Here is a 25,081-nt window from a genome sequence, read left to right as displayed (position 1 = left end):
GCCTACTTAGGCATAGCCAAAAATCAATATTCTGAATAATACTGATTCAGAATAATCGGTTTCCTTAGCTCTTGCTTTCAGATGGGGACAAAGTCCTGATTTACAAATGTCAGGACACCAGTGGCTTCTCTGGCTGGGTGCATTGACAGATGTGTGACAGGGTCTGCCCATCCTGTGGAATTGTGTGTCACATGGGGGAGCTGACAGTTTCTTGGGGGTCTGTTACTTGCACTGTAAGCTACATTGTCTTCTTTGGTATGCGTGACATGTGTGTCCTTACGTTCTGATCATACAGCTAAGAGCAGGCTACCTTTTGTATTGTTGATGTGAGCTGAACTCTGTGACTCCCTTTGCAACCTGGTATACGCCTAGGGTTTACACTGTCCATTTGTTAACACACCAGATCAGGGCCTTTAACCTGTTCGCATGAGCAGTATTACTGAAATGTCAGTGTAACACCATAAATGCAATTGAAACTGTGGGATTCCTGTTTTTCTTTCATGTTTTTTAGTCTCTGCGATATGATACCAGCTATTTTGTAGAGTATTTTGCCTTGGATCTCCTGATGGAAAATGGGGAGTGTCGTGGTGTTATTGCACTATGCATAGAGGATGGGTCCATCCATCGCATAAGAGCCAAGAACACTGTTGTAGCTACCGGGTAGGAGTCTAATTTGTAATTTAACTTCTCGGTAGGAAAGTTGGGTCTCCGTTTTTTCCAATAAAAATGGAGGCACTATGGAATGGTGGTTTAGTCAAGGCAGTGACCTAACCCAGCAGCATAATAAGCTTTGCCGGCCTCAGTTCTGTGTCTTTGAAGGGGACAGTCACAGCAGCTGCCTCAGGTGGGTGAGGACAGATAGCACTGAGGACAGGACCACTCATATGGGTGTCCTCAGTTTGCACCCGGGAGGACCCTTGCAGAAACAGAGGTCTGGAGAGTCACATGACATTTTCTGGACTAATCTCTCTTTTGCTTTAGTGGGTACTATGTTTATACTGATTTTCTGGGGTAGTTTGGTCACATGATGAAAATAAGTAAATTCCATTTCATATACTGTCAGTCTGTTATTTTAAGCCTTTACGAGCATGAATCCATAGACATTAAAAATTTTAGTATTAACGTAGCATGTGCTTATCAGGGAACTCACTCAGCACAAAAGTACACTAAAGTACAAATGTGAGTCCCTTCTCTGTCCCTCAGGCCCCCACCCCAGTGGCCCAGGGTGGCACAGACAGCACCTGTAACGGTGCTGCTGGGCTGCTCTGTCCACTCCGGTGCCATTAGAAAGGCGGACCCGAGGGTTCCCCGTGTGTCACCGTTCTCTGTGCTGGCCCCTGTGTTTTCCAGAGGCTACGGGCGTACCTACTTCAGCTGCACATCCGCCCACACCAGCACCGGTGATGGCACCGCCATGGTCACCAGGGCAGGCCTTCCCTGCCAGGACTTGGAGTTTGTTCAGTTCCACCCCACAGGTAGGACGGGACCGCGTCACGGGGTCCGGGCTCTTCGTGTCTTCTAAGCCCTCCATACCTCCTGCTACTGCTCTGCACTTCCATGCGCTGACTTGTCCTCAGAGCCCAGCTTGTCATTTGCTCAGGAGATTTTTCCCTGCTTCCCGCAAGGCAGTTCAGGGCACCAGCTTCACTCTACCTCTTGCCTTGGAGGTACCTGCTTCAGTCGTAAAGCCACGACTGTTCAACGTCCCTCTCCCTGACTTGGTTGTCAGCTCCTAGCGGCAGGGGCAAGTGTGGCTGTGTTCACAGTGCCTGGCACACAGTAGGACCTTGTCGGTATTTACTGAGTGAATGTCCTCACAGCTGGATGGGCTGCTGCTGACCAGAGTTGTGGCATGGGCAGATTTCAGTGTTGTAAGGAGAACACCAGGCTGTCACAGTAGGAGAGTATGAAGTCGGGAGGGGCTGTGGCAGACAGGACCCCCTGAGGTGTTGAGGACTGCCCAGTCATGGGCAGATTGAGCTCGTCGTGGGTCCTCAGGCAGTTGAGTGGGCAAATATGGGGTTCAGGAGGGAGGTCTACTCTGGGGGTGCTGGTTTGAGAGAGTTTGTTATCCAGAAATGAATCAGAGAGAGGGAGATCTGCTTCTTGGGAGAAATGAGTCTCATTCTGGACTCGTTTTTCTGACTTTTCAACTGAAGGGATACCACACTTGGTGGCAGTAGCCACCCACCTTGCTGAAGAACCTGACCTGTTTTTCTCTTTGCTCTGTCAGTCTGTTTTTTCTGCTCCCTGGCAGGGATGAAAAGAAATGTTTTAGGTAGTTTTGTTTTATTTTGGGTTTTTTTTTTTTTGAGATTTATTTATCTGAGAGAGTGACAGAGAGCACAAGTGGGGGTGGGGCAGAGGAAGAGGGAAAATCTCAAGCCGGCTCCCTGCTGAGTGCACACAGAGAGTGACACGGGGCTTGATCCCACGACCCTGAGACCGTGACACCGTGACCTGAGCCAAAACCAAGAGTCAGACGCTCAACCAACTGAGCCACCCAGGCGCCCCTTAGGTAGTTTTTTAATTACTTTTTTTTTTTTTTTAAGATTGTATTTATTCATTCGACAGAGAGAGAGACAGCCAGCGAGAGAGGGAACACAAACAGAGGGAGTGGGAGAGGAAGAAGCAGGCTCCCAGTGGAAGAGCCTGACGTGGGGCTCGATCCTAGAACGCCAGGATCACACCCTGAGCCACCCAGGGGCCCCTAATTACTGTTTTTAACTAATAAAATGTCTGAGGCTTCTGAATTCCCCCTGAAACTTGAGAGCTCAATTTCTTTTTCAGTGTACGGGAAATAGGGCGCTAGAAGGAACCCCTGAAACCAGGAAGCTGGAGGCAGATGAAGAGCAGGAGTGTAACCCCTCTGGCGTGCTAATGGGAGTGTTAGCTTTCAGATGACAGTGACAGATGTGTCTGTCTCCCTGTTACAGTTCAGGTGCTTGGCGTTCCTTGTTTTCATTATGGTGAGGGACGGTGAAGTGAAGGGCGCAGACCTGCCTTGTCGTCTGGTGTGCATTTGGTTCTGCCTTCTCAGCTGCACAGCATTGACATGTTCCTCAGCTGTCGTTGCTCGTCTCTGAAAATGGGGATATTTCCTGGGGTCGTTAGGAAACTTAGAATTGTACACAGCAAGTACAGTGTAGCTGTGAACCGTGATAATTGGTACTGGGGTTGTTACTAGTGACTTTTTTTTTTTTTTTTTTTGAGATTTTATTTATTAGAGCGTATGCACACAAGCAGGGGGAGGGGCAGAGGGAGAGGGAGAAGCAGACTCCCCGCTGAGCAGGGAGCCCAACACAGAGCTCAGTCCCAGGACCCTGAGATCATAACCCGAGCCGAAGGCAGACGCTTCACCGACTGAGCCATCCAAGCGCCCCGTTACCAGTGACTTCAGATATGAACTTTCCAAGCTAGTTTTTCCTACCTCGTCCCAACTCATGGCACAAAACGATGCTCTAAAATGAAAACAAAACCTGAGCTACTTAACGTGTACTCGGTTGTGTTGGAAGTTTAAACATGGTTGTCATTGGAATACGCAGCTGGGTTACATCATTGCCGCAGCAGCTGAGCTTCCCCTTGCTATCGCTTTGTCAGTGCTCTTTGTTACCAGAACTTCCTACTCTTCCTTAGTCTTTCCTTTTCTTACTCTCTCGTGAGCACAGTGCCCTTTGCACATCCTTTTCCTTTCCCTAAAGATGTCTTGAAAAAATTTACATTTGAAATACGTAGCAATTGTTAGGTTATAAACATCTAATTACTTGCGTTCTCTGCAGGTATATATGGTGCTGGTTGTCTCATTACGGAAGGATGCCGTGGAGAGGGAGGCATTCTCATTAACAGCCAAGGTGAAAGGTTCATGGAGCGATATGCCCCAGTCGCAAAGGACCTGGCGTCCAGAGACGTTGTGTCTCGGTCCATGACTCTGGAAATCCGTGAAGGAAGGTCTGTGTGATTATCTTGAAAGGTGTCTGAGTGCACGTGCACACACGCACCCCTCCTTTCTCTTTTGGTGGCTGCTGTTCGTGTCTACATTTTAACATGGGCTGGTGTGACTTCTGTGTGAGTTTCAGCACCCCATCCCACTCCACCCCACCCAGCTCTGTAGGCTGCGTGCAGTACCTGCTGTCCTCTGACTGTCAGTTTATGATATCACTCTAAAGACCAGCATTTTGGGGAGTTTGGCCGGTTTGACAAAAACCTCAAATCTGTGGAACATGATTTTGTGTGCGTATGAGTGTTGTGATAGAGACATACATGCCCGCAGCCTGAAGTTAGCATGTGGGCCTTCGATGCTGTTTTGGGACCTTCAGTGTGCGGGCTCTTGTTCACTGAAGCAGTGTTGGCTCTTCAGTGATCCAAATTTTTGGTGTTATGGTCTGTAAACACTTTATATTTGCAGTATTTGTATTAAAAGGACTTCCTTATGCATTTATCAAGGAAAACACATTGTGACTTCCCAAGACTGGAGTGTGAGCTCAGGGAGGGCAGGATGTCTCTCCATGTTCTGGCTGTGTCCCAGCATGTGGAATCCACCCTGGCACATAGTAGGTACTCAGAAAAGACGTGAAGAATGGATGACCACAAGTGAGGGGAAATTTTTACAGCATAAGAAAAGTGGAACTTGATAAGCTTCAGTGACTGTAGTCTCACGTTTTCTGTAATTATCGTTCTTTGCCTCACATCATGATGTCCTTTTCCACCAGAGGCTGTGGCCCTGAGAAAGATCACGTCTACCTGCAGTTGCACCACCTACCCCCCGAGCAGCTGGCCATACGCCTGCCTGGCATTTCAGAGACGGCCATGATCTTCGCAGGCGTGGATGTCACCAAGGAGCCGATCCCTGTCCTTCCCACTGTGCACTATAACATGGGCGGTATTCCCACCAACTACAAGGGGCAGGTGACCACGCCCAGACCCTTCTGCGTTGTGGAAGACAGCAGGAACGATGGGCCCCCTCACGGTTGTCCCTTGCAAACTCAGAGGAGAAGACAGATGTTTTCCTCAGAAAGCACCGAGTTGCTGCTGAAGGGCAGAGCAGGGCTCGGGCACATTCCAGTGTTTTCATCCATTCCGTAGTCACAAGCGGTCACTGGTAACTTACTGATCCCTCCGTAGTATGCAGTCACAGATGCAACATCATTTGCAGCTTTTCCCAGTTTATAATTTATTTTTCTATATGATAGTTCGTTACTTTTCCTGTGACCTTGTAAATCATCTTCTCTTTGCTTCACATACTTTCGAGTGGTTTGCAGTCCACCCAGAGCTTTTCGGTTCATGATTTTTTTTGGCCTCTCCTCAGGCGAGGTGGCTGGGGAGCTCCTTCTCACTTTATAGACAATAATATGCCATACTCCCTTCCCTTCATCTGAATCCAGAGTCAGAGTGTGGAAGTGAGGGGGTCAGTCAGAGGTGGTGAGCGAGGTTTCTCATGAGCAGTAGATGTGGGATTGAAATCACACATGCTGCCATGTGGGGTCTGTTGGCCTGTCTCTGCCTGGGGTGGCCGAGTATCCGGGCACAGATTCAGTCAGAGGCTTCCCTGTAGACGAGAGCAGATCCAGTCCTTAGCTGCCCTCCTTCCTCTGAACCTGCCTGCAGATGCCCCCTTACTGGAAGCAGGGCGGTGCACACGGTGCTCCTGAAGTCTTCTTCCTTCCACAGGTTCTGAGGCATGTGAATGGCCAGGATCAGATCGTGCCCGGCCTGTATGCCTGTGGGGAGGCCGCCTGTGCCTCAGTGCACGGTGCCAACCGTCTCGGGGCAAACTCGCTCTTGGACCTGGTCGTCTTCGGCCGGGCGTGTGCCCTGAGTATTGCAGAGTCCTGCAGACCCGGTATGTGTTTTCTTCAAGTAGCCAGTCTGTTTCGGGAGGTGAGAGGCTACCATGTCTTGATTTGTAATTGGAAATTTGCTTAGTGATCATGGAGGGGTAGTCTGTTTTTTCCCCCTAAAAGTGAGGAAACAGAGTGATTCAGAGATTTATATGGTGACAGACTTGAGACTAGACACAGGCTGGGTGAGGGTCTTAATAGTTTAGAGGATATCCTGGTTTTGGTCAGATTTTGTTTTGCAGTCATTATATTCTCCTTAGGAAAGTCACTATGAGGGACTTGTTTTGAGAAGAAGTTTATCACATAGTGCTTGCTCGTTATAAATTACTTACTTGTAATGAAGTATTTTAAACAGGTATGAATATATGTAAGTTCTTAGTACTTATGGAAAAGTAATTTAGGTTGTTCTAAAAAAAACTGTAAATGATCTGTTAGAGCAGAACGTAATGCACATAGAGCAAGGGCCTGGGTCACAGCTGTCCCTGCAGTGATGCAGTGCTTTTCGGTCAGTGATTGTGTTCTTCTGGTAACTTAAAATAATCTGCTGAGGAAGAAACACTACGTGCTGGAGACGTGAGTCCCACTGTGAACAGGACACCTACTGTTGCTCTGAGCTCCCACAGGGTCTCCACGTAGGTTACCGTGACCCATTTGCTCAGAATAGCACATGAGATAAAGACTGTTCCCGAGGGGAGGATCCCTGGGCTCCAACTCTTCCCATTGTGCTTCATTAGTGGTAACTGTTTAGTCTCAGTTCTGCTATTTTTATTGAACAAAAGCTTTTTGTGTGGTGGAAGTCTGTCCTTCTAGTTAAACACAGCCCTTGGTATAACAGGCCACACTCCCCTTTGCATCTGCAGTTAGCAGATACGTGTAATGAAAAGGACAGTTACGTTTTCAGACACCTTTTCCCTTGCTCTCACTATAAGTCCAGGCTGAGAGGCAGAGGTGGGGCCCTGTCCCCGTCTTTGCTGCAAATACAGGCGTCTAAACCCCTAGTCTGACGCCAGATCGAGTGCTCATTCCACTGTAGTGGTGAAGCCTGAAATCAAATCTCAGAGCAAAGCAGGAAATTCAAGGTTCCTTTTCTTTGAAAATGAGAAAAAGGGAAGTTTTTAAAGACTATGTTGTACTTTTATACCTGAAGGATCAATGCACACTTTAAAAAAACTTTTTTTTAAGTCAGTGATAAAAAAGGAATAAACCACTCATACATACAACAGCACGAATGGATCTCAAACGTATTAGGTTGTATGATCCGGGCTCAAGAGGTTACATACATCTGATTTTATTTCTTTAACATAATGGAAGAGACAAAGCTAGGGAATAAGATGGCTCGCCATTCTAATCATGGTAGGCCTTATGCAACTCTGTTTGCAATGCACAAAACTACACCAAAAATGATACTGTACCTAATTATACTTTAACTTTTAAAAACAAAAAAAAGGAAGGAAAAGCATTGCTACGTCCTCCCAAACATGAATATTTTTAAACCTTCGGTACCCTAATTATGTATTGTATTCTGTACCTTAATTGTGATGGTTACAGGAACCCATACATACGTTGAAATTTGTAGAACTGTGCACCTGAAAAAAATAATTTTGGTAAATGATCAACTCTAAATTTTAATTTATTAATTTATTTTTAAGTAGACTCCACACCCAACATGGAGCCCAACTCGGGGCTTGAGCTCACAACCCTGAGATCAAGACCCGAGCTGAGACCCAAGAGTCAGGTGCTTAACCAACTGAGCCACCCAGGAGCCCCAAATGATCACTTTTTTAAAAAACATTACAAACAAAAGCAGAAGAAACTGCAGCTGGCCTGGAAGAGCTGGGGTGGGTCACATGAGAGACCGGTGCCCTCACTCCTTGCAGAGAGCTGCTGTGAGCAACCCTACTTTACCGGCAAACCTTTGTTTCCTCATTCCATACCCTCTGCCCATTATTACCCATTGAAGAGAATACATTTCAAAACATGTCATCTAAAAAAAAAAAAAAAAAACCTTAAAAATTTTTCAAAACATTTATCTTTTTAGGAAAGTCAGAAAAAGCGTATCTTGAAGTTTAGGTAAGCAGATGCATAGGTCCGAATCAGCAAGAGACTTTTAAACATGCCTGGCCAGGCCCTCCCTCATCCCTGAATGAGGACCACCGTTGGTGGAGATGGGGCGTCTTGGCAGAATTGTTGGACACTGTTCACTATTGTGAAGATTCCAGTTTTCTCTTCAATAAAGTAGTAATGCAAGGTTTGTTTGCATAAATCTGATTTTTAAACTGCAACGGTTTCTGTTTTGTTCAGAGATTTCTTACTGGATAGCTACTCCTTGCCAGAAATTCTGTCTTCATGTTTACCCTTGGCCCCAAGTCGTCATGTGGTTCCTTAGGTACAGGGTGGTCCAGGTGGGTATCAGCTCAGGTTACGTGTACGTTTTCCAGACTCCACTAAATTCTAGCTTTTTGTCTGTGTGTTTCTTTAAGGAGATAAAGTTCCCCCAATTAAACCAAATGCTGGGGAAGAGTCTGTTATGAATCTTGACAAATTGAGATTTGCTGATGGAAGCATAAGAACATCAGAACTACGACTCAGCATGCAGAAGGTAAGCACCTGCACATGCTCTGGAGTGAGCAGACTGGTGCGTCCACAGCCCTGCGCCATGCTCAGGGTGAAAAGCAAAAGGACGCGTTCCTCACAGAAGGCTGGAGGTAGCAGCCCAGGGCAGAAACTGCAGTTCTCTCATACCCCCCAGGGTGCTTGCACATGGCCTGCCTCCTCAGACCCTCTCTGCCATCCTGTGTTTGTCAAAGCCTGAAGGGGGAGGGAGAGCGGAAGGGCCAAGAAGCTCAGTTCCCAGCTGGGAGCTTCCTTGTGGGTTTCCTGAAGCCCTGCACGTCTCATTGCCAAGAAATTAATCCCACGATGACACCCAGCCTCCAGCAGCTCTGGAGAAATGTCTTTAAACTGGGCCCATTGGAGCCCCTGAATAAAATCAGGAAGAGGGGAGCGTGGGTGGTGGGTGGAGATGGAAATCTGTGCACTGGTTGTTGTCAGGATATTTACCTTCTAGATCAGCATGTCTGATGGGATGTTCTCCGAGGGTGGGGACATGTATTCCACGTGTGGCTACTGCGTTGCATAGCACAGGATTAGATCAGTAAAAACAGTATGTGAGAAGCTAGGGATCCTTCAAATTCTTCAAGTACAGGGATTCTTGGTCCATGAATGAGTTCTCTGTGCAGTTGAAATCATTTTCAAGAATTTCCGTGTGGAGGCATATTCCGAAAAGAAGCCTCTTGCTTTTAGTCATATTCTGAGAGGGGTCCAGTGGCATTAACTCACCATCAAAAGAAAAAAGTTGCATTCTGCAGCTTTTATGAGACTGTGTGGTTCTGTGTTTGGGGAGATTGGGCTTCAGGGAGGCTTCCTGGAAAGGTAAGGCAATTAGCATGAGTGAAAGACAGAGGTATGTTTAAGAAAACCAGCGAAGTGGGGCCCCTCAGTGGCTCAGTCGTTAAGCGCCTGCCTTCGGCTCAGGTCATGATCCCAGGGTCCTGGGATCGAGCCCCGCATCAGGCTCCCTGCTCGGCGGGAAGCCTGCTTCTCCCTCTCCACTCCCCCTGCTGGTGTTCCTGCCCTCGCTGTGTCTCTGTCTGTCCAATAAATAAATAAAATCTTTAAAAAAAAAACAAAACCAGCCAAGAGGTACTGTGCAGGACTTTTACAGGTTATTGCTATCAGGAGTTGGAGGCCAGCTATGACAGATGGAATCATTGCACTGGATAGTAGGAACTTCTGTTTGGGTGTGAAAATGGTGAATCCATCAGGTATTTTGAAGTAGGAAGTCCTAGAGGCATTCCCACCAAATAAGGCATGTACAGATCTTTGACTTAGGGTGGGAAAGCTACAAATGTTGTAAGTCATAAATGTATCTGATACACCTCTAATTTACTGAACATCTGCTCAGCCAGCCTGAAATGTGCCAGAACACTCGTTAGCCAGCGGGAGGGAGAGTCATCTAATACAAAGCCTGTATTATAATGGGGTGTTGACTGCCTCATGTGATGTATTGACTACTGTACTGAAAGTGAAAAACAGCATGGTTGTGTGAGTGCAGATGGTGGTTGGCCCTTGGGATCGTGGGGCCGAGTGGGAGCGGCAGCCGCTGCCAGAGCCCAGTCACGGGAGTGTACCCTGCTGCCACCCCTCGCCTGGAAAAAGATGAAAATCCAAAATACCGTTTCTCGTAAGTCAAACCCTTACAGGTTAGGGACCATCTGAATTGTTCTCTGCTGTGTGCCAGGCAGTGTTCTAGATGCCCCAGTTGTCTGAACAAAATCCTGCCCTACTGGAATGCACATTTTTCTGCTGCTTTCCAGATGATACAGTAAGAGATAGGAAAGAAATGAGGTATGTATTGAAAAGGAGTAGACAAAAGTATCATTACTTACAGATACAATTAAAAATCTCAAGACTATAAGTAAAGAACTAGTAGAAAGAATGAAGTAAGATATCTGTTTAAAAGATTTATCAGTGGCTTTCCAGTCTGCCTGCAGTAATCCATTTGAAAATTATCTCATTCACAGTACAGCCAGAAAGTTTAAAATGTCTTAAGTAAACCTAACCCTAAATAGCATGAAAACTTGAGCACTGAAGAATGTAAAAGAATGTTTTAACTAACATTTACTAGATTCAAAGATCGTTTTTTCTGTTTGCTTGTCCTGAAAGGCCAGGACATTCGATGGTGTGCGTTACAATTTTAAAATTATGTGTCGTTCTGGGGGCACCTGAGGGGTTCAGTCACTGAAGCATCTGACTTCGGCTCAGGTCACGATCTTAGGGATCTAGCCCTGCGGCGGGGAGTCTGTTTCTTCCTCACCCTTGCTCATCTTTCTCTGTCTTTCAAGTAAATAATATCTTTAAAAATAAAATAAAAATAAAATCATGTATCATTCTAAAGACATAGATGAGATGTCTGTTAAATAGAACTAAATCAACAAGCAGTGTTAGTCTTTGGTAGAGATCAGTGGCACACTCTGTGATTGAGCATGGGACAAGGGGTTTTTCAAGAGCGGTGAAAGGTCATTTAGTAAGTGATAGGAAACAAAGGTAGGTCCTAAAATAAATGTCAGGTTTATTTCATGTCACATTTCTTCAGAGCATAAACAATAAAGCCATACAGGAATTTGATACATGAGGGTTTTTACAAGATGAACCAGAAGGCAGGCAGGGATGGTTCCCAGGCCTCTCACTTCTTTTTCTTCATGACCATCCACCCCGTGCACACTGCTGACCACCTCATAATCTCAGCACTTCTCAGTTGGTGTCACCAAAGGGCCATCTGCTCGCTCCTAGAACGTTTACCACCAGATCTCAAGAGTGGGGCAAGACCATAGGAGCTGGTGTCTTCTTGGGAATTCAAAGGTGGAGCCCTTCTGCCCTTTCTGCCACCAATTAGTACATCACGCCTCAGAAGTAAGTCCGCTTGGAATCACAGATCCTGGCCGAGTTCCACGAACTGCCTGCCTTAAATGTAAAACGTTTGACTTTAACTAATGTATGTGGATTTAAGACACATACTTAATGGGAACAAAGAAATATTTTTTAAAAGCTTTAATCAAAACTGCATTTTAACATCAATTTCTGATAGAACTCTGAGCAAGGCAGGTATAGAGGAAACATACCTCAGTGTAATAAAGGCCGTATTTGACAAGTCCACAGCTAATGTCATACTCGGTGTTGGAAAGCTGAAAGCTTTTTTCATCACAGGAACAAGACAGGGATGTTCACTCTCACCACTTTGTTCAGCACAGCACTGGAAGTCCTGGCTAGAGCAGTCAGGCAGGAAAGAGAAATAAAGGCATCCAGAATGGAAAGGAAAAAGTAAAAGTCACTATTTACAGATTTATCAGATCACATATGACACAGACTCCACCAAAAAACTTAGAACTAGTAAGTGAATTCAGTAAAGTTGACAGATAAAAAATCAATACATAAAAATCTGCTTCTGTTATACAGATAACGCTCTGAAAGAGAAATTAAGAAAATAATTCCGTTTACAGTTGCATCAAATAGAAAAAATACCCAGGAATAAGTTTAACCAAGGGGAAGAAAACTGTACAGTGAAAATTGTAAAACATTAATGAATAAGGTTGAAGACATAAATAAGTGGAAAGATACTCCGTGCTCATGGGTTAGAAGAATTAATATTATTAAAATCTCCATATTTCTCAAAGCAGTCCACAGACTCAGTGCAATCTTCATTAGAATTCAGTGGCATTTTTTACAGAAATAGAACAAACAATCCTAAAATTTGTATGGAACCACAAAAGACACTGAATAGCCAAAGCAATCCTGAGAGAAAAATAAAGCTGCAGGCATATCTCTTTCCCTGATTTCAAACTGTATTACAAAGGAATAGTAATCAAAACAGTAAGGTATTGGCCTAAAAACAGACCTGTAGATCAGTGGAGTAGAATTAAGTTCATAAATAAACCCGTGTATATATGGCTAATTAATTTACAACAAAAGAGCCAAAAATGCACAACGGGAAAAGTGTACACCGTACACAAAAACTGACTCGAAATGGATTAAAGACTGTAAGACCCAAGACCATAGAACTCCTAGAAGAAAACGCAGACAGTGAGCACCTTCATAGCAGTCGTGGCGGTGAGTTTTTGGGTTTGATATCAAGAGCAGAGGCAACAAAAGTAAAAAACTGTTGGGACCACAGCAAACTTTAAAAGCTTCTGCACAGCAAAGGAAACCAACAAAATGAAAAGGCAGCCTATAGCAGGGGAGGAAATACTTGCAAGTCCTGTATCTCATAAGGGACTAATATCCCAGAATATATAAAGAACTACAACTCAGTAGCATAAAAATAGACAATCTGACTAAGAAGTGGACAGGATTTGAACAGACATTTTTCCAAAGAACACATTACAGATGGCAAAGAGACGTGTGAAGAGATGTTCAGCATCACCTGTCATCAGGGAAATGCTAATCAGAACCACATGAGATGCCACTTCACACCTATCAGAAATGGTTAGTATCAAAAAGACAAGGAACATGAATGTTGGCGAGGATTCGCAGAAAGGGGAGCCCTCATGCGCCGTTGGTGGGAATGCAAGCTGGTACAGCCACCATGGAAAACAGTATGGAGGTTCCCCCCAAAATTAAAAATAGAACTACTGTATGATCCAGCAATTCCACCTCTGTGTATTTATCCAAAGGAAATGAAAACACTAGTTCCAAAAGATGTCTATATCCCACATCTGTTTTGGTATTATTTACGGTAGCCAAGATATGAAAATAACCTAGATGTTTATTGGTGGATGAATGGATAATGAAGATGTGTGTATATGTTCTGTATACTTTGTATGTGGTGTATATTTTATATATGTATAAATATATACATATATATTATTGAGGCATAAGAATGAAATGTTGCCATTTGTGACAACATGGGTGGACCTAAAGGGCATTATGCTCAGTGAAGTAAGTCAAATACCTTACGATCCCACTTATATGTAAAATCTTAAAAAACAGGAAATTGAGCTCATAGATACAGAGAACAGATTGATGGTTGCCAGAGATGGGGAGTGGGTGAAAGGAGACAAAGGTGTAAGTTTCCAATTAAAAATAAGTCAGTCCTGAGGCTTGTAATGTATAGCATGGCAATTACAGCTAGTCACACTTCATTACATATTTGAAAGTTGCTAAGAGTAGATCTTAAAAGTTCTCTTGAACAAACTTCATTTTAAAACTCAGAGTAGGGCACCTGGGTGGCTCAGTCAGTTGAGCGTTTGCCTTCAGCTCAGTTTATGATCCTGGGATTGAGTCCCATGTCAGGTTCCCTGCTTGTCAGGGAGTCTGGTACTCCCTCTGGCCCTCTGCCCCGCTAGTGGGCATCTCCCCCCCCCCCCCACCGCCCTCCCCAAAATAAAATCTTTTACAAAAAAATAAATAAAATTCAGAGTAATGGGTACCTGTCTGGCTCAGCCAGTAGAACGCATGACTCTTGATCTTAGGGTTGTGAGTTTGAGCCCCACGTTAGGTGTAGAGATTACTTAAAATCTTAAAAAATAAAAGTGAAATACGTAAGAAAAAATCTAAAGGGTTTACCAGTTTTAGGCATGGACTCTTCATACGAATGAAGATTTACAAACGATATTTTGTGTTACAGTCGATGCAAAGTCATGCCGCAGTGTTTCGTGTGGGAAGTGTGTTACAGGAAGGATGTGAGAAAATCAGCCAGCTCTATGGAGACCTAAAACATCTGAAGACGTTTGACCGAGGTGAGCAGTTCCATGGGCCCCTGCGTGCAGTTGGGGTGCTGGGTATTTGCAGGGCTGCAGGACGGCTGCCTCAGAGCCCTGTCTGTCCCACTTAGTGCTGACTTAACCCCGTCCTTGCTGTCAGTGTGGACACTGGCAAGCCCACCGCTACAGCCTGGAGGACCCATCTGACTGGATCGTGCCTCTCATGGGTGCCTTTTGTGTCCCCAGGAATGGTCTGGAACACCGACCTGGTGGAGACCCTGGAGCTGCAGAACCTGATGCTCTGTGCACTTCAGACCATTTATGGAGCAGAGGCCCGGAAGGAGTCTCGTGGTGCTCATGCCAGGGAAGATTACAAGGTGCGTCTTCACAACACATCCCGTGTGTACGTCATGTTTTCTGTCCACTGGCATTGCTCAGTCCCTAACCCTGCACATTCTGTACATTTCACTCCATTTTCCCAAAAGTAAATTGAAAAAAATGCTTTTTTTCCCCAGTTAATCTTCATACTTTAGTATCACTGTGTTATGACCAGCATGACCTTTTTCGCCTCAGATCGGCATCTGCTGCTGCCAACGGCAGCATCTCTAAGCAAAACACACCTGATTTTTACTAGGTTAGAGATAAGTATCCAGTCTGAGTACTATTGCCAGAAGTGCTAAGATGATGAGTAAATTAATGAGACCTGACCTCATCTTGGTCTGATTTTTTTTTTTTTTTTTTTTTTTAAGATTTTACATGAGAGAGAGAGCACAGGAGCAGGGGGCAGGGTGGTGGTGAGGGGAAGAGCAGAGGGAGAGGGAGAAGCAGGCTCTCCACTGAGCAGAGAGCTGGACACGGGGCTCCATCCCAGGACCCTGGGAGCATGACCTGAGCCGAAGGCAGACGCGTCACCGACTGAGCCCCCCAGGAGCCCCTAAATGACCTGATTTTTACGCAGAGTACAGTTCAGATTCTTCCAGAACAGAGTACGCAGCATAGTGACAGGAAAACATTGAGGAAATGGGCACTTGAGGGCAAACACAAGTTCAGGATGGAACATCAGCCCTGCCTGAGCCACTTTCCAGACAGATAGGCTTTGGTCCAGGACAGTGTGGTGTTGCTGGTAGCAGCCTCACCAGTTAGCTGGACGTGGGCGAACGGGGAAATTGGCTACAGCAAGAGGATTAGATTCTGATTTACTGTGAAATTTTATTAATTTACCCTCCACCGACTGGAGCTGGATTAGATTAAGATTGATTAAGTGCATTGGTCCCCCGTACTGAGGACTAGAAGCTTCTCCAGACTGGGTTGGTTGGCAGTTTGTGTGGCTGAGGTGAACGAGTTTTCATTGGGTCACAGCCGGTGGGCAGGCGGAAGCTGCTTCCGTAGGAGAGCTCACCCCTCGGGATGTGTATAGAAATAAGGGAAGGTGCTACAGCCCCGCCTGCTTCCAGTGAGAGGCCTTCCTCTGCCCACCTCCACGCTCGCCTCACTCCGCAGAAACAGAGCCAAGTGTTTGAATCTTTTCGTTTGTATTTTATTTTTATTCATTTATTTTTATAGAAAGCATCCCTTTTTTGTACACATTTGTGTTATTTTTTTTCTTTCTTTTTTTCTTTTTTATTTAAACTTTAGGTAGTTGGCATACAGTGGAATATTGGTTTCTGGAGTAGAAGTCAGTGATTCATCACGTTACATACAACACCCAGTGCTCATCACAGCAAGTGTCCTCCTTAATACCCATCACCCACCTAGCCCATCCCCCCACTCACCTCCCTCTGTCAGCCCTCAGTTTGTTGTTTTAAAATTTTATTTTTAAGTAATCTTTACCCCCAACATGGGGCTGAAACTCACAACCGCGTGCTCCACTGACTGAGCCAGCCAGGTGCCCCTGGTTTTTATTTTAAGTGGCTCTTGTATGTCTTACCCATTAACATGTGTAGGATACCCCTTAATAGTATTCAGCTTCTTTTTAAGAGTTTTTGAACAAAATTCTAATATAATTGCTAAAATTGAAACCTTTACATGAAAAAAGCTGAAAGAAGAAATCAGTCTCCCAGAATATGAGCAAAAAGACAAAGTATTTGATGAACTTTTAAGTGCATGAAAGATCAGGCTCATTTCTGCAGCCCCACACCCGGTAGGTGTAGAAGTGGTGCTCTGGGCCACAGTGTTGCTGCAGGCCCACTGCCTAGCTCAGTGGCCTTGCTGGGTCCTGCCGTGTCGGGACGTGTGCTGTGAGGCACTGGAATGAAGGAACGGCCTGCCCGCGAGCCCCAGGTTGGACGGGCACTCCGGAGGACTGACTGCTGGCAAATGTATCACATGTCATCTCTCCATCCCGCCTGCATTTGGGACTTAATTGCACTGTGTTTCATACTGTGTGTTCTTTTAGATCAGATAAACACAAAATGGTTTTTCATTAGGAATTATAGAAGGGAAGGGAGATGGGTTGAAAAATGGACTAGGAATGTCCCAGCTCTCTGTAAACAAGGTCTGCTTGGGACAGTGGGTACCTCTTTGTGGAGTGGGATCTAGAGGGATTCATAGCAGACTAGTTTCTCGTGTATCATTTTAATGAGTTTGCCATGTTTTCCAGTTATATTGCCCTGCTAGAGAAATAAGAAATTTGGAGCGTAGTGTTAATGGCATTTTCTGAAATAAACTTACTTTCTCTGGCCTCAGGAGCGGATTGACGAGTATGATTACTCCAAGCCCATTCAGGGGCAGCAGAAGAAGCCATTTGAGGAGCACTGGAGGAAGCACACCCTTTCCTATGTTGATGTCAAGACTGGGAAGGTATGTGGGGAGCGTGTTCTGCTCACGTATGCACTGATAAATATGCTGTCCCGTACGTTCTGGAGTTCAGCATATGATGTGCTGGGAGAAGCAACATGGATTTAAGTTGACTGTTGCCAGATTCGAGACACCACTGAAAAGGACACTCAGGCTTCTGCCTGGAAACAGAATCCATTGTGGGTGGGTGGTTTAGGGGCTGGCCTTACACAGCTTTCACACCAGGCAGGGAGTGAGCACCCAAGCCTTGGTGGCAGGGGAAGGGACAGTGGTTCTGGAGCCCATTGAGAGCGAGCGAGGTCGGGGGTAGGGATGGGACAGGAAAACACTCCGTTTTTCCCAGTGGCTGGACCACCTGGAAGCAGCCTCAGGGAACCCTGGGGTGTGCTCTGCAGCCCATCGCATAGGCCCGGGCACAGAGCAAGCAGGGGAGGGGTGAGGTGGGCAGAGTCCTAGGAGCAGCCAGCATAGATTGAAGTAGAGGCTCCCAGTTTTACTCCACCAAAGTATACTTCGCCCATCTGGCGTTTCTGCTGGGCGTTAGGAATCAGAAGTAAGACAGAAAGCGTTTACCCTTAAGCTTTTCAGGTTTATTGTAAGGGGTAGTCTTAATCACCTGTGTGTGTCTACAGAAATGATGTCGTGCTCTCTTGCCGTCACTTAATACAGAGAGCCTAGTGTGTCTGCTGTTGAGGCGGGCAGTAACTTTCATGATTCTGCATGAAGGCCGTTTTCTGACCATGTATAGAAGGAAATCAGACTCTACCAATCAGAGTTGGTACAGTCCCATTTTTAGTAATGTTCAAGGCTTTTTACAATTAGAAATACATGCTCATTTTAGAAAGTACAAAACTAAAGAGTGCATGTTTGTAAGCTCACCAGAGGTAGCCTCATTATCATTCTGAAATGCTGCTTTCAGGGTTTGCATGTAGGTGCACACACTTTTCCTTATGTGTATGTAGATAAATACAAGTAGAAAAACTTTGTAAATGCGTAGTTTAAACGTAATTACAGAACGACAGTGTGTGTGGGTTTCACTTCTTGAGCATTCGTGTGAAGCATCAGTGTGATACATTGTTACTTTAATGGCTGCGTTTCGTTGTATGGATTTACCGTAATGTACGTGGCAGGTGCCCTGTCGTGCCTTTAGATCATTTTTGAGTTTGATACTGAAAAATACTCCAGTGTGTACTTGTGTTTTTAAGTTCCTGAAATATGTCTGTAAATAACTTTTATAGCTAATTTTTCAAAAAAGCACAAGAGAAATGCTATTTGTATGTTTTTCTACAAATTTTGTTTTACTGTCAATTCTTCTTTTTAAGGTTTCATTGGAATACAGACCAGTGATCGACAAAACTTTAAATGAGGCTGACTGTGCCACAGTCCCTCCAGCCATTCGCTCCTACTGATGAGACCAGAGTTGACCAGCTTTTGTAATTATGTATAATAGCTCATGCGTGTGTTCATATCATAATTATCCTTTTAAAATCCTGGACTCAAGTGAACAAGGAGTGCCGTTTGAACAGAGATCATCTACCCGGTGGCCAGAAGCTTGCCAGCAATGAACAGCCAGGAAGTGTGAATGAAGCTTACCTTTATCCTTTGCTTCATTCTTGTGAAATAGTCAAACTGGGCATGATTCTTAAATAAAGCATAAATTACAAACTTCTATTTCCCAGTCCTTTTAAGAGCTTCTACTGTTTGATTTGAGGCATGTTTGTTGACCTAAAATACAGAAATCCAGAAATTTTGTTGTATAAAGTAAAAATGAATTTTGGTGTTGACAGCACATGAAGAAAACAGACATTTCCTCTTTGTTCTTAGTAAGCAAATGGTTTAATATGTGAACATGTGTCCTAAAGTATTTAAATAGCCAGATATTAAAGGAAACAGATGAGGTGTAAATGGGTTTCTTCCTTCCCCGCTTGCTTTCAGGTGCTGCTTGGGGTCCGTTTCCTACTTTGTGCTTGTCTCAGGGCTGGCTTCTATGGGATCCAGTCGACAGGGTCATTGATTTTACTGTTTCTCAATTTTAGGGATTATCTGGTAAATATGTAAAACATTTACATGTTTTCAGAGTCCACTGTATTCAGAGCTAACCTTGATTGTCCCTGCATCCTCTTCCCTCTATCCCCCAAAGCAACCACTCTGGTTACCTTCCTAGTGAGTGTTTTAAGAGAAGAAGAAAGCAAATCTGTATTTGCAGAATTGCACACACCTTGTCTGCATACCCGAAGGTCCTTCCTTACCATCAGTGAGCCTGCCTTCTTTTGGCTGCGTGAATGTCCCTTACCCCCAGTGGTGGACGTTTGTGTTCTTTCCAGTATTACAAATGCCACAATGAGTAACTTCGTGTGTGAAGTCCTCTCCTTTGAGCTGGAGTCCTCGAAGTAGAATTGCTGGGTTCAAGGGTAAATGCACATGTCTATCTTTTAGATGTTCCCAAATTTTCTTCCCCAAATCTCTGTGATGGAGGAGAGTCCCTATTTCCCACAGCTTTGCAAAAGAAAGTATGATGGCAAGTGTTTGGATGTTTGCCAATCATAGAATGAGAAATTTTATCTTAGTATAGCGTTTTTCTTTTTCTTTCTTTCCTTGGTGGGGGTTAGCATTTTTAACAGTTCTTTTGAGGTATGATTGGCAGAAGTTAATAAACATCTTCACCAGCCCAGGTTTCTTCTTGCCCCTTTGTAGTCTCCCCCTCTTATCCCCAACAGTGCACAGGGAACCATGATCTACTTTCCATCATTAGAGATGACTGGCGTGCTCCAGAACTACATATAAATGGAACCATACGGCATGCACTATTTTTATTTGGTTTCTCTTACTCAGCATGATGATTCGTGGTTCATTCACGTTGCTGCACAAGCAAGGGGACGGGTGTGTTTCAAGGCTTGAGGGCTGCATCCAAGTGTCAGCTCCTGGCCCTGCTCCCTGCCACACTTCTACCACAAGAGAAAGACCCCCAGGCAGAGCTGCAGATGCTTGGGGCAAGGTCTGGTCAGTGCTGGGGAAGTTCTGGGCCACAGAGCATCGAGTGTCTGCAACCCAGCTGCAAATCCAACGGACTGTCACAGGGGAAAGTGTCGTTTCAGGTGCGTTAGAGCACAGAACTTCCGGGGCGCCCGGGTGGCACAGCGATTGAGCGTCTGCCTTCGGCTCAGGGCGTGATCCCGGCGTTATGGGATCGAGCCCCACATCAGGCTCCTCCGCTCTGAGCCTGCTTCTTCCTCTCCCACTCCCCCTGCTTGTGTTCCCTCTCTGGCTGTCTCTCTCTCTGTCGAATAAATAAATAAAATCTTTAAAAAAAAGAACATAGAACTTTCGAGTTTACAGCTTCAGTGAACTTTAAGGATAAATGGAACCACTAAGAAACCCCATGCTTCATCGGCAATCTTACTGTTGGTAGGAATATTGGATTTCATACTTTGAAATTATATAGTATTAAATTAGTTAAAGCTACTAACTATGCTATTGCTAAAACATTTTTTTTCTGAGAAAGAGAAATAGAGGTAACCCTGTAGTACTAAATTTGGAATAGAAATGTAAGTTCTTTTGGGTTTTTTAAAATTATTTCTTGAAGATTTTATTTATTTGAGAAAAAGAGATCACAAGTGGAGGGAGGGAGGGGCATAGGGAGAAGGAGAAGCAGACTCCCCACCAAGCAGGGGCTTGACCCCAGGACCCTGAGGTCATGACCTGAGCCAAGGCAGATGCCCAACCGACCAAGCCACCCCGGCACCCCTTCTTTGTTCTTTATTTTTTTAAGATTTTGTTCGTTTGACAGCACCAGCAGGGAGAGTGGAGAGGGAGAAGCAGACTCACCACCGCTGAGCTGGGAGCCTGACTCAGGGCTCCATCCCAGGACCCTGAGATCATGACCTGAGCCGAAGGCAGATGCTTAGCCACACTTAACCGACTGAGCCACCCAGGCAACCCTTTTCTTTCTTTAAAAAAAAAACAAAAAAACAAAAAAACACATTTTCCAGCTCTGTCCCAATAGCAGTGGGCTCTAACATTGTGGTGTCTGCTTACCACTCCCCTCTCTCCCCCACCCAGAGCCATGGATTGACTATATTAAAAACATTAGTATGTTAATTTATAATGATAGTTTAAAAACTCAGCCAACACTGAACAGACAAAAACATATAATCGTTCTTGGAAGTAACGAGGGCACTACTAATACTGAAAATGGGCAATTAAAGGAAAATAATGAAACGGTTATCCTGCCTTTTATCCACAAATTGCCATTCAGGATAACCTGGTTGATTGGGGAAAGTATTTTACAGAGGAATCCCTTCAGATAAATGAGTAAGGAGTGATAGAATTTAAAGACCCGGTTTTTGCTGTCCCTAATGTTCTGGAACTTGCACGTGGATCAGAGTCACCTGGAGGGATTGTTGAATAATTCTGGACCCCACCCAGGGCTTCTGGTTCAGTAGGTCCTGGGGTTGGTCCTGAGAATCTGCTTTTGTAGTATGTTCAGGGACCACACTTTGAAAACCACCTGCATGGGGCGATGTGGTTCAGTAAACATGAAGGAGGTGATTTTCAGGAGAAAATAACAGGTGGAAAGATGACTGACAACCTTAGACCTCCATCCCAACCAGCAGATGAAACAAGGTGTGGCCAAAGAATTTTGCAGAAGTAGAAGTATAAATGCGGGCATCTAAGCATCATTTAAGTGTTAGGACAATGAATGAAAAGCTGGCAAAGGCATGTACATGAAGTGTGATAAGATGACAGAAGGGCTGACTGGTTTCAAACAAGGAACTGAGGGCAGTGGCTTCCTTATGTCTGCTACTTCTCAACCAAAAACCAACCTGCTGGCCATTTCATGAACATTCTGAAACCAAGAAAACCACTGGGGAGTAGGTGGTCTGGAAATGCAAGTTTCTATGGGACAGAATATTTCATATTTATGTTTTCTACAATGTGCATGCAAGGTTTCTAAGAGAACCCACATGTTATGGGGAATTGACCAGAGAAATTTTTTTAAATGTGCACCAAAGTAAAAAACTAGGATACTGACCAGAGAGATGTGGATAATCTCTAATATGGATCAAAAGAAGCAAGAAAGATACAGCACAATACTCTAATTATAGCATTGGCCACAACCACATAGCTATTTAAGTTCACTAAAATTACATAAAATTGACATTCCCCAGTCACCTTGATCCATTTCAAGTGCTCAGTAGCTCCATGTGAGTGGCTCCCATCTGGACAGCAGAGCAATTCCATCGTTGCAGAAAGTTTGGTTGGCCAACACCGATATAGACATTTGCTAGTATCTTAGATTAAACAGCACATGTGATAAGTTGACCACTACTTAGTAGGAGACCCGAGTTAAATAAAAAGTGGTATCTCATTCTCATTCATACTGAATTCTGACAAGAACGTTGGTTGGAAAGGAGGACTAGGCCTGGGCACAGTTGGTTCTGTCTCCTAGAATTCTGTGCCAGAGTCTGGAAAAGGGAAAATGACAGGGAAGCTTTCTAGCGTGTAAATGTCACAGTGCAAGCCATTGGTGGTCCTGATGAGAAAATAGGGCGCAAATAATCCAAGTGCCTTCAGAGGGAAAGCTGTTAGTGTGGATACATACGAAATGTGTGTGTGTGTGTGTGTGTGTGTGTCTGTGTGTGTGTGTGTCTGTGTGTGTGTGTGTGTGTGTGCGCGCACACAAAAAAGAATGGACACGTAACTTACTTGGTCATCCATTTGTTTAACATTTATTGAGGGTTTACTATATTCCAAAGACATAAGATGAACAAGAGGGTGGGCTGTGAAGTGTTAGGAATGCTAGTACCCCAGAAAGAGCCAATGTTTAGAAAAATTCTAAGGATAATAAAAGGCATTTTCCATGGCCCAACATCAGTCACATTATGTGCTAACATTATGGGAGGAAGAGAGCAGTGTTGTCTTTCAGTTTATTTCTCTATTCTATCCAGAAGCACTATATCTACTTGGAAAGCTTAGAACAGACCTGGTTAGGAGGGAATTGAATCCCAAGATAGGCGAGGGGATAGTGGCAAGTACATTAATACTTTAAGTGACTGAGTCAGAACTAGGCAGGGGATGGTCTGCCTTTCTGCTGGCAAGGAGGTGGTTTCCCCTGTGGCTGCACATCTTTGTAACCAGGCGACAGGACTCCAGGCAACACCCTCCCCCTCATGCCAGGAGTCCCAGACTTACAGTATGGCACAGGTGCTGTGACCTACCTGCTGTGTTCTATCCAGATTCCTGGAGCCAAAGCTCATTGGAAATGAGGGCTGAGGTGAAGGGAGGGACTGCCCCAGGCCAGTGTTTCTGATGAAGCCTTCCAGACTGGTGTACATTCGTGGATATACATGCGGGGGGGGGGGGGGGGGCAAGATTTTCTTTAAACCTTCATTTCCTAGTAATTAATATCCCTTTTAAGAGTCAGCCTTAGGGGCGCCTGGGTGGCGCAGTCGTTAAGTGTCTGCCTTCGGCTCAGGGCGTGACCCCAGAGTTCAGGGATCGAGCCCCACCCACACCAGGCTTCTCCGCTAGGAGCCTGCTTCCTCCTCTCCCACTCCCCCTGCTTGTGTTCCCTCTCTTGCTGGCTGTCTCTCTGTCAAATAAATAAATAAAATCTTAAAAAAAAATAAGAGTCAGCCTTAAGGGAAGGAAAGTACAGGTAGGCCTGGGCTCGAGTCTCCCCCTTGCTGGTCTGACCTCAGGTGGGCCCCCGGTTTCTCATCAGGAAGATGTGGACTTTGCAGCTGGCCATGAGGAGCTGGCTTGAGGACTACACAAAGTCACTGAGACATAAGGGTGGGGTGTGCCTCCTTGAGAGTGTTGTAGGAAAGACGGTGTTAGGGTTCAAAGCCCACGGCCAAGAAAGAATTCTCCACAACGTCTTTGGTGCAAAATGGAGGTTTATTAAAGCACGGGGACAGGACCTGTGGGCAGAAAGAGTTGCTGCCCTGGGTTGTGAGGGTGGCTGATTATATACTATGGGGTTGGGGGAGGTAAGAAAAAAGGGAGGTTTCAAAAGAACTTTTTTTAAAATAATTTTTTATTATGTTATGTTAGTCACCATACAGCACATCCCTAGTTTTTGATGCAGTGTTCCATGACTCATTTTTTTGTGTATAACACCCAGTGCATCATGCAATGCGTGCCCTCCTTAATACCCATCACCGCCTTGCCCAGTGCCCCACCCCCCTCCCCTCTGAAGCCCTCAGTTTGTTTCCCAGACTCCACAGACTATCCTGGTTCATTCCCCCTTCAGATTACCCCCCCTTCATTCTTCCCTTCCTTCTCCTAAGGATCTTCCTACTTCTCATCATCAAAGGAACTTTCATATGTTAAAGAGGACCTACAAGATCCTGGAGGCCTTGCCTTTGTCAAGTTAAGGTTACCTTTCCCTCTAGCAAGGTTTTAACACGGGAATAGTTGGCAGATTCCTGAAGAATGTCACACATGTGCCCCCCAGGAGTGGGGGGAGAGGGGGGTGTCAGCTTATGCTTTGTCTTCAGCCAGCCTTCTGCTCCCTCGCACCCCGGAAGGCAGCGTGGACTGCTTCTGGGCCCCCGAAGATGGTGTGGGCTGTGGCCATCCCAGTGGGACACCGGCCAGAGAGGGAGCCCAGGGCCTGCTGCCATCGCTGTGACGTGTCTTGAAGTTTCGCTGCAAATTGTGTCGCAAAACCTTAGCTATTGATATTGTGGAGTTAGAGCAGAAGAGGAGCCAGAGACGGAGACAGACTAAAGATGGACTTCAGAAGCCACAGATCACAGAGCTGTGGAAAGTTCTAGAAAAGACTGCTCAGCAACTACTTTGTGAGGAGAACCTTAGAAACCATCCGAGTCCCCTAAGGCTGGAAGGCCTCGCCGGGCCGAAGAGGTTTGCTGCGGAGCGCTGCAGGTGAAGCCGCCGCGCGGAAGACCCGCGTCTCCCTGAGGCACCGGGCGCTGCCCGCAGGCAGGTCTCTCGGGCCCAGAGCCAGGAAACCCGGTGCGCGCGGCCGCCGGCCGGGGGTGTGGCCGCACCCGCGTCCTGGGGCTGGGGTGCTCTCCAGGCGGTGGGCCCGGCCCTGCGGCCCGCAGGACCCACCGCCCCGAAGCTGGCAGGGACTCCCCAGCGGGCGGGGCCGCCGGAGAGGGGCAGCTGACACCACGCGACGACGCACGGGGAGACCCAAACACTCGGAAAAGCGTGTTCTTC

General features: G+C 45.6%; 1 protein-coding gene across 2 annotated transcripts in view; it reads left to right on the top strand.

Moving 5' to 3' along the window:
* The window catches only part of SDHA (succinate dehydrogenase complex flavoprotein subunit A), a 29,566-nt gene extending 11,006 nt beyond the window's left edge, over positions 1–18,560 (top strand). For both annotated transcript variants that reach the window (XM_040630596.1, XM_040630595.1), the window contains exons 6-15: positions 512–660; positions 1,351–1,475; positions 3,780–3,948; positions 4,710–4,905; positions 5,668–5,839; positions 8,318–8,436; positions 14,020–14,131; positions 14,342–14,472; positions 16,781–16,894; positions 18,214–18,560. In XM_040630596.1, the coding sequence (XP_040486530.1) occupies positions 512–660; positions 1,351–1,475; positions 3,780–3,948; positions 4,710–4,905; positions 5,668–5,839; positions 8,318–8,436; positions 14,020–14,131; positions 14,342–14,472; positions 16,781–16,894; positions 18,214–18,300 (1,374 nt within the window). In that variant the 3' untranslated portion in view covers positions 18,301–18,560. The remainder of the gene's footprint in view (positions 1–511; positions 661–1,350; positions 1,476–3,779; positions 3,949–4,709; positions 4,906–5,667; positions 5,840–8,317; positions 8,437–14,019; positions 14,132–14,341; positions 14,473–16,780; positions 16,895–18,213) is intronic.
* Positions 18,561–25,081: the final 6,521 nt, after the last annotated feature.

The sequence above is a fragment of the Ursus maritimus genome, unplaced genomic scaffold (assembly GCF_017311325.1).
Source record: "Ursus maritimus isolate PB19 unplaced genomic scaffold, ASM1731132v1 scaffold_15, whole genome shotgun sequence".
Taxonomy (NCBI): Eukaryota; Metazoa; Chordata; class Mammalia; order Carnivora; family Ursidae; genus Ursus; species Ursus maritimus.
Note: the sequence above shows the minus strand (reverse complement) of the source record. Positions and strands in the feature narration are given on the sequence as shown.